The sequence below is a fragment of the Mobula birostris genome, chromosome 21 (assembly GCF_030028105.1).
Source record: "Mobula birostris isolate sMobBir1 chromosome 21, sMobBir1.hap1, whole genome shotgun sequence".
Taxonomy (NCBI): domain Eukaryota; kingdom Metazoa; phylum Chordata; class Chondrichthyes; order Myliobatiformes; family Myliobatidae; genus Mobula; species Mobula birostris.
In genome coordinates, this window is record NC_092390.1 from 8,336,502 (window position 1) to 8,349,833 (window position 13,332).

Consider the following 13,332-nt stretch of genomic DNA (forward strand, 5'->3'; position numbering starts at 1 on the left):
CATTGGTTGATTGGAAGAAGTCAGCAAGTGGGAATAAAAGGATCCTTGTCTGGTTGGCTGCCAGTGACTGGTGGTGTTCTGCAGGGGTTGGTGTTGGGACCACTTCTTTTTATGCTGTATATAAGTGATTTAGTAGTGAAATAGATGGCTTTGTTGCCAAGTTTGCAGAAGATATGAAGATTAGTGGAGGGGCAGGTAGTGTTGAGGAAACAGTTAGGATGCAGAAGGACTTAGATTAGGAGAATGGGCAAAAAAATGGCAGATTAAATATAATGTTGGAGAATGCACGGTCATGCACTTTGGTAGTAGAAATAAATGTGCGGACTATTTTCTAAACAGGGAGAAAATCCAAAAAATATGAGATGCAGAGGGACTTGGGGGTCCTTGTGCAGAACACCCTAAACGTTAACTTACAAGTTGAGTCGACGGTGAGGAAGGCAGATGCAATGTTAGCGTTGATTTTGAGAGGTCTAGAATACAAGACACGTGGGCACGTGACCAAGTGGTTAAGGCATTCGATTAGCAACCTGAAGGTCGTGAGGTCGAGCCCCAGCCGAGGCAGTGTGTTGTGTCCATGAGCAAGGCACTTAACCACACAGGGCTCTGCGACGACACTGGTCCCAAGCTGTATCGGCCCTTACCCTTCCCTTGGACAACATCAATGTCATGGAGAGGGGAGACTTGCAGCATGGGCAGCTGCCAGTCTTCCATACAACCTTGCCCAGGCCTGCGCCTTGGAGAGTGATGACTTTCCAAGCGTAGCTCCATGGTCTTGCAAGACTAACGGATACCTTTAAGAATACAAGAGCAGGGATGTGATGCTGAGGCTTTATAAGGCACTGGTGAGGCCTCATCTTGAGTATTGTGTACAGTTTTGGGCTCCTCCTCTTAGGAGAGATGTGCTGGCATTGGAGAGGGTCCAGAGGAGGTTCAAGAGGATGATTCCAGGAATGAAAAGGTTATCATTTGAGGAACGTTTGATGGCTCTGGGTCTGTATTCACCGGATTTTAGAAAGATGAGGGTGGATCTCATTGAAACCTTTCGAGTGTTGAAAGGATTAGACAGAATAGATGTGAAAAGGATGTTTCCCATGGTGGGAGAGTCTAGGACAAGAGGGCACAACCTCAGGATAGAAGGGCGTCCATTTAAAACAGAGATGCAGAAAAATTTCTTCAGCCAGAGGGTGGTGAATCTGTGGAATTTGTTACCACGTGCAGCTGTGGAGGCCAGGTCGTTGGGTATATTTAAGGCAGAGATTGATAGGTCCTTGATTGGTCATGGCATCAAAGGTTACAGGGAGAAGGCCGGGAAATGGGGTTGAAGAAGAGAAAAAAGGGATCAGCCATGATTGAATGGCGGAGCAGACCTGAAGGGCCTAATTCTGCTCCCATGTCTTATGGTCTTACGGACTAGTGCGCCGGGGAGATTTGAGGCAGCAAAGAAGGCATCAAGGGCAGTATGAGGGAAGTGAGGAAAGGAGAGAGTTGGTCACAGATTGAGGGGAAGGAACCGAGTGTACTAGGATAGCCCAGTGGAGACGAAGAACATCAGGGTGGCGCAAGAGAAAAGGACGAAGGACCGACACGGTTGGGGGGAAGGCAGAGAAGGCTAAATGGACAGTGTGAGGGGGAGGGACAAAGGGGCCAGATGGGCAGTATGAGGGGCAGCGCAAGGGAGAGGGGCTTACTGTGAGGGGGAGGTACTCAGTGCAAGGGTTAGGTACAAAGCAGGAACGGTCAGGGCTAAGGGCAGCATGAGTTTGAGGGAGTGAGAGTGAGAGGGTGGATCTGAGTTCAAGGAGAGGGTAAGGTAGGCTGAGAGCAAGGGGCGGTCTCAGTGAGTGGGGGGGCGTTGAGGGCAAGGGGCAGCATCTTGGGGCGGGGTCAATGAGAGGGGGGCAGTGAGGGCAAGGGGCAGCATCATGTGGCGGGGTCAGTAAGAGGGGGCGGTGAGGGCAAGGGGCAGCATCATGGGGCCGGGTCAGTGAGTGGGGGCGGTGAGGGCAAGGGGCAGCATCATGGGGCCAGGTCAGTGAGTGGGGGGCCGGTGAGGGCAAGGGGCAGCATCATGGGGTGGGGTCAGTGAGTGGGGGGCCGGTGAGGGCAAGGGGCAGCATCATGGGGCAGGGTCAGTGAGTGGGGGGGGGCGGTGAGGGCAAGGGGCAGCATCATGGGGCCGGGTCAGTGAGTGGGGGGCCGGTGAGGGCAAGGGGCAGCATCATGGGGTGGGGTCAGTGAGTGGGGGGTGCGGTGCGGGCAAGGGGCAGCATCATGGGGTGGGGTCAGTGAGGGCAAGGGGCAACGTCATGGGGTGGGATCAGTGGGGGGGGCGGTGAGGGCAAGGGGCAGCATCATGGGGCGGGGTCAGTGAGTGGGGGGGCGGTGAGGGCAAGGGGCAGCATCATGGGGCAGGATCAGTGAGGGGGGGCGGTGAGGGCAAGGGGCAGCATCATGGGGTGGGGTCAGTGAGTGGAGGGTCGGTGAGGGCAGGGGGCAGCATCATGGGGCGGGGTCAGTGAGGGGGGCAGTGAGGGCAAGGGGCATCGTCATGTGGCGGGGTCAGTGAGGGGGTGCGGTGAGGGCAGGGGCAGCATCATGGGGCGGGGTCAGTGGGTGGAGGGTCGATGAGGGCAGGGGGCAGCATCATAGGGTGGGGTCAGTGAGTGGAGGGTCGATGAGGGCGGGGGCAGCATCATGGGGCGGGGTCAGTGAGTGGAGGGTCGGTGAGGGCAGGGGGCAGCATCATGGGGCGGGGTCAGTGAGGGGGCGGTGAGGGCAAGGGGCAGCATCATGGGGCGGGGTCAGTGAGGGGGTGCGGTGAAGGCAGGGGCAGCATCATGGGGCGGGGTCAGTGGGTGGAGGGTCGATGAGGGCAGGGGGCAGCATCATGGGGTGGGGTCAGTGAGTGGAGGGTCGATGAGGGCAGGGGCAGCATCATGGGGCGGGGTCAGTGAGTGGAGGGTCGGTGAGGGCAGGGGGCAGCATCATGGGGCGGGGTCAGTGAGGGGGGCGGTGAGGGCAAGGGGCAGCATCATGGGGCGGGGTCAGTGAGGGGGTGCGGTGAGGGCAGGGGCAGCATCATGGGGCGGGGTCAGTGGGTGGAGGGTCGATGAGGGCAGGGGGCAGCATCATAGGGTGGGGTCAGTGAGTGGAGGGTCGATGAGGGCAGGGGGCAGCATCATGGGGCGGGGTCAGTGAGTGGAGGGTCGGTGAGGGCAGGGGGCAGCATCATGGGGCGGGGTCAGTGAGGTGGCGGTGAGGGCAAGGGGCAGCATCATGGGGCGGGGTCAGTGAGGGGGTGCGGTGAGGGCAGGGGCAGCATCATGGGGCGGGGTCAGTGGGTGGAGGGTCGATGAGGGCAGGGGGCAGCATCATGGGGTGGGGTCAGTGAGTGGAGGGTCGGTGAGGGCAGGGGGCAGCATCATGGGGCGGGGTCAGTGAGGGGGCGGTGAGGGCAAGGGGCAGCATCATGGGGTGGGGTCAGTGAGTGGAGGGTCGATGAGGGCAGGGGCAGCATCATGGGGCGGGGTCAGTGAGTGGAGGGTCGGTGAGGGCAGGGGGCAGCATCATGGGGCGGGGTCAGTGAGGGGGCGGTGAGGGCAAGGGGCAGCATCATGGGGCGGGGTCAGTGAGGGGGCGGTGAGGGCAAGGGGCAGCATCATAGGGTGGGGTCAGTGAGTGGAGGGTCGATGAGGGCAGGGGGCAGCATCATGGGGTGGGGTCAGTGAGTGGAGGGTCGGTGAGGGCAGGGGGCAGCATCATGGGGCGGGGTCAGTGAGGGGGCGGTGAGGGCAAGGGGCAGCATCATGGGGTGGGGTCAGTGAGTGGAGGGTCGATGAGGGCAGGGGGCAGCATCATGGGGCGGGGTCAGTGAGGGGGCGGTGAGGGCAAGGGGCAGCATCATGGGGTGGGGTCAGTGAGTGGAGGGTCGATGAGGGCAGGGGCAGCATCATGGGGCGGGGTCAGTGAGTGGAGGGTCGGTGAGGGCAGGGGGCAGCATCATGGGGCGGGGTCAGTGAGGGGGCGGTGAGGGCAAGGGGCAGCATCATGGGGCGGGGTCAGTGAGGGGGTGGTGAGGGCAAGGGGCATCGTCATGGGGCGGGGTCAGTGAGGGCAAGGGGCAGCATCATGGGGCGGGGTCAGTGGGTGGGGGGCGGTGCTAACGCTGCGGTTTGTGCACGCTGTTTGCGCGAGTACGAGCTCGAGCGGCGGCGCGCTTGTGGCCGGGCTCCGCGGGCTGGGGGAGGGCTCACGGGCGGGAGGCGGAGGTCTGGACGCCTCGTTCGATCGTTTAGAGTCCGGAGCCGAGCCGAACGTAAGGGAAGGCCTCTCGCTGCGGGTTAGACAGCCGCCCAGACCGCCTTGGCCACTTGGTGGAAGTTCGCAGCGCAGCCGATCCGATGGAGGAACTGAGGCCTAGCGGCCCGGGCATTGCTGCCCTGCTGCCCCCTGGATTGCACGCTATCTACCAAGAATGTAGGCGCTTGTACTCGGATCAGCCGAATCCACTGCAAGTTACCGCAATCGTCAAGTATTGGTAGGTCGCCTTGATATCAATATTGTCGGCTTGAGCCCTTTTCCGAGGCCCCACATCCGAAAAGAATAAGTTACCATGCAGCAGGCTTGATTTAAATAGACGTTTTAAATATTACACCTAACTATAAAAAGATTAATTTCCTCGATTCATTTTATTACGCAAAATTATTTGCCAAGTTTAACCCTGCTCTTTATAAAAGTTATTGCAACCTTCAGTGTCTGATTTTCAATTTTTTGCCTAAGTATGAAATAAATGAAAGTTACTGTACGGTTTAAAGCCTTTGGGGGAAGAAAGCTTCATTATGGTGTTTTACAGTAACAGATAGTTGTAACAGTTTTAAAGTAACAGAACATGTTAGTTGAAATTTCTGTGTACAGTACAAGAACTGACGTGCATTTTGCTTAGATCTCTTTATGGTCTTCAATTTATTCCATCGTGAATCCTCTAAACTCACTGTGCCTCAACAAAATTTCTCTGCTTTTTTAGCGATTTTAAAAGAAATAAAACGGTGTTGCTGATGAATGGATAGTGATTCCGCCCCCCCCCCCCATTGTTTGTCTTGTCTTAGAATTATATTGCTGGTTAAAATAGCTCAAATAAAAGTGATTTCCAATATTCCTGTGTGTTATTGGTGTAAAAAATTTCGTGTGAAATATGTGGTGTATTAATGTTAAGCAATTTTGATTAAAATTATGGATTTTAATGTAATTTTGTGTAGATTTGTTTCACAGATACCTACTGAGTTTGTGTTTCTACGAGGTGTTTCAGACACATTGCATTTTTAGTTATGGATTAAGATGCATTCTTCAGTCAATTCATTAGTTAAATTAGAAGGTTTGTCTTTACACTAACATTGCAACTGTGCCAAAGTTGTTTAAGTAGTTGTATGTTACAGGAAACACAATTTGTTTAAGTTGATGAAGGGAAAGGTTCTGATTTTGTGTTTTTTTAAAACTGGAATCCTGGCTGAAGGTCTGGGGCATATTCACTGTACAGATCTGTAAAGCCACCTCATTCTGACAAATCTGATCACCTGAGACAATCAAAATTCAATTCCTTATAATTAATCTATATTTTATTGTTTTATCTAGTTTTACCTTCTAACAAAAGTTTGTGAAATTTTATAATCAATAGCAATAAAAATAGTGAGACTGTAACCTAGTAACAGTTTTGCCTCTCGGTCTGACAGATTTTCTTCTTACTGCTAGTGTCTGCTTTGTCTTTATCTTTAATGCTCTGTTTCCTTTTCTCTTATCTCAAGGCCTAGAATGAGCACCTAGGTGCCAGACCTCAGCCTTCCAGGTAGGGTAGTATAGATGAAAACATTTACCTCATTTGAGAGACAGTTGGATAAATTTAAAGGGAGTTTTCTCTTTTGGTTGGGTGTGTTAAGGTTGATTGAGTGTGTGTACTGTTCCTGCATTAGGCTACGTTGTCAATGATTGTTCCAGCCACTGGTTTCTCCCATGAGTAAAATCATATATTTTAGCCAAAGCAAATGTGAAAAATATGTTGCCGTATACAATATGCAGAACCTAAGTCAGTCAGTTCTAAAATGTAGCAGAGCGTGAGGAATGAGTTGCAGGATGGACTGTTTCAGAATCTGTTGTAGTATAAGAGTATTGCCTGCTGAAATTGGGGAAACTGGATGTAAAGCGTTGATGCATACTGATTGTTTTCAATGCTGCCTTTGCTGTTTCAGCATTGTACGGTGCGAAGGGGACAGTGAAAGATGCTTGAACGTTGCAAGTGAAGCTGGCAACAACCTAATTTGCTCCGCGGATGGCTAACTGCAAAACGATTTTACATAAGTTTACAAAAAAAAGGTAGTAAGGATAGTCCGGGTAATTATAGACCAGTGAGCCTTATGTCTGTGGTGGGAAAGCTGTTGGAAAAGATTCTTAGAAATGGGATTTATGGGCATTTAAAGAGTCATGGTCTGATCAGGGGCAGTCAGCATGGCTTTGTGAAGGGCAGATCGTGTCTAACGAGCCTGATAGAGTTCTTTGAGTAGGTGACCAGGCATATAGCTGAGGGTAGTGCAGTGGATGTGATCTACATGGATTTTAGTAAGGCATTTGACAAGGTTCCACAGGGTAGGCTTATTCAGAAAGTCAGAAGGCATGGGATCCAGGAAAGTTTGGCCAGGTGGATTCAGAATTGGCTTGCCTGCAGAAAGCAGAGGGTCGTGGTGGAGGGAGTATATTTGGATTGGAGGGTTGTGACTAGTGGTGTCCCACAAGAATCAGTTCTGGGACCTCTACTTTTCGTGATTTTTATTAGCGACCTGGATGTGGGAGTAGAAGGGTGGGTTGGCAAGTTTGCAGACGACACAAAGGTTGGTGGTGTTGTAGATAGAGTAGAGGATTGTCAAAGATTGCAGAGAGCCATTGATAGGATGCAGAAGTGGGCTGAGAAGTGGCAGATGGAGTTCAACCTGGAGAAGTGTGAAGTGGTACACTTTGGAAGGACAAACTCCGAGGCAGAGTCAAAGTAAATGGCAGGGTACTTGGTAGTGTGGAGGAGCAGAGGGATCTGGGGGTACATGTCCACAGATCCCTGAAAGTTGCCTCACAGGTGGATAGGGTAGTTTATGGGGAGTTAGCCTTCATAAGTCGAGGGATAGAGTTTAAGAGTTGCGAGGTAATGATGCAGCTCTATAAACTCTGGTTAGGCCACACTTGGAGTACTGTGTCCAGTTCTGGTTGCCTCACTGTAGGAAGGATGTGGAAGCATTGGAAAGGGTACAGAGGAGATTTACCAGGATGCTGCGTGGTTTAGAGAGTATGCATTATGATCAGAGATTAAGGGAGCTAGGGCTTTACTCTTTGGAGAGAAGGAGGATGAGAGGAGACATGATAGAGGTATACAAGATAATAAGAGGAATAGATAGAGTGGATAGCCAGCGCCTCTTCCCCAGGGCACCACTGCTCAGTACAAGAGGACATGGCTTTAAGGTAAGGGGTGGGAAGTTCAAGGGGGACATCAGAGGAAGGTTTTTTTACTCAGAGTGGTTTGTGCGTGGAATGCACTGCCTAAGTTAGTGGTGGAGGCAGATACACTAGTGAAATTTAAGAGATTACTAGACAGGTATATGGAGGAATTTAAGATGGGGGGGTTATATGGGAGGCAGGGTTTAAGGGTAGGCACAACATTGTGGGCTGAAGGGCCTGTACTGTGCTGTACTATTCTATGTTCTATAAGTAATACACTGACGATCTGGTGCTGATTGCTGAAGTACCATTTCATCTTTTAGTCAAGTCATCAAAGGGTACTGATGAATAGCTGGAATAGGGAGCTCATGTAAACATTAAATTTACTATCAATGCAATAAAAAGCCAAGAAATCTGAGGGTACAAATCCACAAATGTCTGAATGAAGCCAAGCAATTTAAGCGGGTCATTGAAAAAATACGCTCAAGGCAGTGGGTTTTACTTCTGAGAATTTGTATTCAAGAGCAATGAAGTATTATTATGTTTAACATAAACACAATTGGGATACTGCATTGTCAAGCACCTCTGCTGTATCTGTGAAACGCATAATTTCCTGGTGGCCAACCATTTTAATGCATGTCGGACCGTGGCTTTCTGTTTTGCAATGATGATGCTATTCTCAAGGTGGAAGAACAATAATTCATTTAATCTGGGTAGCTTCCAACCTGATTGCATGAATATTGATTTTTCCTTCTGGTTTAAAGAAAAGCATCCCCCCCCCTTCTCCACTCTCCCTTTTACCTCTTCTCACCTGCCTATCACCTGGTGCCCCCACCCCTTCCCGTTCTCCCATTGTAGACTCTCCTCTCCTATGGATTCTGTCTTCTCCAGCCGTTTATCTTTCCCACCCACCTGGTTTCACCTATCTCCTTCCAGCTAGCCTGCTCTCACCTTTTCACTCTGCCGTCTTTCCCTTCCTTTCCAGTCCTGAAGAAGGGTCTTGGTCCAAAATGTCAACTGTTCATTCATTTCCATTGATGCTGCCTGATCTGTTGAGTTCTTGCGCATTTTTTTCTGTGTTACTCTGTTTATCCAGCGTTGATTAGTCACGGGGAGACGGAACATGGGGAGAGCGAAAGCGACTGTCGGAGGCCTCTGCCCTCAGGTGATCACTCCTGCTCTCGATGGTGAAGGAGAGTTTGCAGATGATTCTCGAGTTGGGGAACTCAAAATTAAAAGCAACGCTGTGGACTGACTGTAACATAGAAACAGTGAGTGTTTGTCTCCTCTCTCGCTGCGGAAGGAGCGATATCTGTCTCTCCTTTGTTAGTGAGACAGAACATGAGGGATCTTGAATTGCTGGAATGAACAGTTAGTTTTTATCTACTGTAGATCATGGTCTCTCTTTGAGGGCTTTGCTGTTGCTGGCATGGTGGGTGATGGGAATGTTGATGCTTTCTGCTAGAATAAGTGGGGAGATAGGGAGGTTGATGGTGCTTAGGGGGATGTTTTTCTGTCATTCATTCTTTGGGATTTTTAATGTTTTGAGGATGTCTGTGGAGAGTAAGAATTTCAGGATGTATATTGTATGCATTCTTTGATGTTAAATGGAACTATTGAACCATTGATCCATACTTAAAATTGAAAGTGAAGCCAAATCTGAGTGGTAATATCTGTCAGAAAAGAATTGAATAGTTTGGGCATTTTTTCCCTCCCGGGAAAAGCCATGCTGCGATCCGAGTGATCTAAGCTGACAAAGTGCTTTGATAGAACAGATGTAGAACTATTTCTGTTTGTAGGGTGGATGGAAGCTCGGTGCTGTGAATACAAGGCTTCTCCAGTAAAGCTCATGGGAGCTGACGAGAAACTTCCTTTGCTCAGAAGTACGCTGACAATGGAATGTGTTTGCAGAAGCAGCAGACAAGCAGAATCAGGCTTAATATCACTGGCATCTGTCACGAAAGTTGTCGCTTTGCAGCAGCAATACGTAATAATGAAAGCTGTAAATTATAATATATAAATTAAGTTGTGCAAAAAGAAAGCAAAAAAAATTGAAGTAGTGTTTATTGTGTATTCAGAAATCTGATGGGTGAGGCGTTTGAAGAAAAGCAGATAGACTGGGGAGAAGAAAATAATGGGGTTAGAAGTAAGCTCATGTTAAGCAAGTACTTGCACGTATTACTTGGGTTGAATAGCCAGTTAGCCTACCGGACAGTGTTCTCTTTCAGATGTTTGCATAAAGGTAAAGGAGAATTTCAAGTCAGACAAAGGGAAGTAGAACAACAAATCAGAATTGAGCACTTTATGTTTAGAGATGGTCGTAACTTAAAGATAAAGCAAATGGAGGAGGTACAGGAGCCTGAAGGCTCACACACAATGTTTCAGGAGCAGATTCTTCTCCTCTGCCATCAGATTTCTGAATAGACAATGACCCCGCTCACATGAGGAAATCTGCAGATGCTGGAATTTCAAGCAACACACATCAAAGTTGCTGGTGAATGCAGCAGGCCAGGCAGCATCTCTAGGAAGAGGTATAGTCGAAGCTTTGGGCCGAGACCCTTCATCAGGACCTGCTCAGTATTTTTTACTCCATTTTTGCACTAATTTAATTTAATTTTTAGATATACTTACTGAAATATGTATTTTTTTTATTATTATGCATTACAATGTGCTGCTGTCACAAAACAATAAATTTCATAACATGGCAATAATATTAAATCTAATTCTGATTTACATCAATGGATCAAAGCACAGGTTATGTTTGCTTCATCACTTGAGGCTATGTGAATTTTTTTTTGGAAGAACAATTTTTTCTGGTTAAGAAGGCACTACTGAATGCATGCCACATCGCATTGATGGTTAAGAAATCCAACTAAACACATCACTAAAAATACCCCTTTTGAGGTAAATTGTGTTTAAATTATCGTCGTGAACAGTGAAGGGGTGAGCGATGGTGAGGAGAGTTCGAAGTGAACTGAGATGCTGTGTTACGGAATCGTTGCAGATGGAGTTTCAATGCCCGTACAGCTGGCCTGGGTGTGAGAGTTGATTTGAAGAGCTTGAGAGCAGCTTTGTGCTGGGTGGCAAAATCTGGGCCCAGAGCGAGCCGTAGGCGGCTGGTCTAAGCTCTGAGTTGTGCTTTCCCCCCCCCCCCCTTTCTCTTGTGCATCGAGTGTTGGTCTTTTATTTTCATTTTTTCCTTTAATTGGGTTCTTCCAGGCTATTTGGTTTGTGGCTACCTGTGAGCAAGCAAATTTCAAAGTTGTACAATTTATACATTCTTCGATAATGTTCTTTGAATCTTTAAGGTGATCAATTAAGACTGCATTTTAACACTAGATTTTTTAAAATCACTCTTATCCTCTGGAGCGGGTCGAGACAAGGTTCACAAGAATGATCCTGAGAGTGAAAGGGTTAACATATGAAAAGCATTGGAGAATTCTGGGCCTGAGTTCATTCTTCTGAACTCTGGGAGATTAGAAAAATGGGCGGAAGGGGGGAAGAAATCTCATTGAAACCTGTAAGATATTGAAGCGCCTAGATTGAGTGGATCTTGAGAGGATGTTACCTATAGTAGGGGAGTCTAGGACCAGAGGACACAGTCACAGAATAGGACATTCCTTTAGAACAGAGATGAGGAATTTCTTTAGCCAGAGGGTGGTGAACCTGTGGAATTCATTACCACAGATGGGTGTGGAGGCAAAGACCACACAGGCCAAATAACCTAATTCTGCTGCTTTTTCTTGCAGTCTTATTATAACTTGGGAAAATTGAGAAACCAGGTTGCTGCTTTTTACTTGGCAAATACATCTGTGCTTGCAAATTATATTGTTTGTAGAAAGAAATCAGTAAGAACCAGGGCTAAACCCCTCAGACTTTCACCAGTTTGCCATTCACTTTTCTGTCCTAATTCCATATCCCTTAATATCCAAAAATGTTCTAACACTAATGAAAGCCAATTAAAATCATATTTAAATTGAAACATTTATTAGTTTTAAGTATAGAGCAGTCATTATTTCACCATGTCCAGCAATGGATTGATTCAAAATGCTAATTCTCTGGAATCTGTCACATTAGCATCATTGAGAAGCAATGATAAATGGGATTATTTTTGAGTGTCTATTTGGAATTCAATATCAAAATGTAATGTATGTTGACTTAATTGATAACCTTTTTAAATATCTGATTTTCATGACCAGTGATGGAAAGGAATGGTTTATTTTTCCTTCATGATACAATTTTTCTCATATGTGGTTAAATCCACTAGGTGACTCTTGATTCAGTGCCAAGCATGTGGTACATGGACAGTATTTGGATTTTGCATTCTGTTCATTAAGCTGATGTGATTAAAGCTGTGCAAACCATTAGACTGAAGGAAGATTCAGTTTCAAAGTGCACGATGTCCTCTTAATGTTCAGCATCTGCAGTCCCCTAAAACAAATATGTCCAATGAGTTTGCAATAGGGCTGGCAGTCTCCAACAACTACATGGGCAAAATGTGGCTGACTTTTGTGCCTACCCCAGAATTAAATTGAGAACTCACTAGCCGATTTACCATATTTGTATTCTAGAGTACTTGAGCAGAATTCAAGAGTCGGACTTAAATTTTCTGCGTTTTGGTGTGGAAGGGGTAGCGCTTCGTTCGGTTGCTATATGAAGTCATAGAGCAAGACAGCATGGAAACAGGTCTCACAGTCGATTGGGTCCACGTCAACCATGGTGCCTATCTGTCTAGTCCCAATTTTCTGCACTCAGCCCATATCCCTCCGAGCCCTGTTTCTACATGTACCTATCTAAGTGATTTTTAAATGATACTATTGTACCCGCCTTACTTTGGTCAACTCGTTCCACATACTCACTATCCTCCATGTGAAAAGTTGCTCCTCAATTTCCTTTAAAATGTTTCCCTTCTCAATATAATATATATTATGTTATACACCCTACCCTGATGAAAAGACTGCTATACCTCTTCCTATAGATGCTGCCTAGCCTGCTGCGTTCCACCAGCATTTTGTGTGTGTTACCATCCACCTTTCCTATTCTCATGATTTTATAAACCTTTGAAAGGTCACCCCTCATTCTCCTGTGGTCCAACGAATAAAACCCTAGCCGGGCTAACCTCTTCATGTAAATTAGGCCCTCCAGTCTTGGCAGCATCCTTGTAAATCTTTTCTGCACTCTTTCCAGTGACAAAAACTGTACACTGTACTCCAGTTGTGACCTCACCAATGATTTGTACAACTGCACCATAATGTCCCAACTCCTATTCTCTGCCCCAAATGAAGACCAGCAAAATAAATTCCTTTCACCACCTTGCCTACCTGTGACACCTCTTTCAACAAACTATGCACCTGCACGCCAAGGTTCCCTTTGTTCTGTTACACTCCCCATGCCCTAGCATTCATAGTCATTGTGATCAATGTAATGGCAAAACATGAATAACTTCAAAGTTTCTTAGAATAACTTTTTCACAAAAAAATTGGTTTACATGTTCTTCAGGACTTGGTTTAGTTATTTCAGTTAAGATGGGGGTGTGCTTGGATGTAGCAGCATCTCTGGGTCAAACAAGGATGTGGTTGTTCCTTTGCTTTACGATTGCAAGGCACTGCTGATTATCAAGAACATCAAGTACCCCACTACTGAGTTGCTTGGTAGCTTGTTGCAGCCTGCTCAGCCACCCAGGGAAGAAGGTGAAGATGTCAGAGGCAGTGTGCATTCTAACCAGTGGTGGAAATGATTGGCTTGGATATTTTTATTGTGATTGCATGACCCTGTTAGGCATTGGTAATGTAGAATGTGAGTCTAGTTCACTGGTGATACTGTTGGTGGGGGAGCTGCATGGCCTCGGGTGTAGAGCTTCTT

General features: G+C 47.6%; 1 protein-coding gene across 2 annotated transcripts in view; it reads left to right on the top strand.

The window, feature by feature from the left end:
• The first annotated feature begins 4,195 nt into the window (after positions 1-4,195).
• The window catches only part of sufu (suppressor of fused homolog (Drosophila)), a 109,306-nt gene continuing 100,169 nt past the window's right edge, over positions 4,196-13,332 (top strand). The window contains exon 1 of one of the 2 annotated variants that reach the window (XM_072238909.1): positions 4,196-4,537. In XM_072238909.1, coding sequence (XP_072095010.1) covers positions 4,401-4,537 — 137 coding nt within the window. In that variant the 5' untranslated portion in view covers positions 4,196-4,400. The remainder of the gene's footprint in view (positions 4,538-13,332) is intronic. The other variant, XM_072238908.1, reaches the window with a different exon arrangement.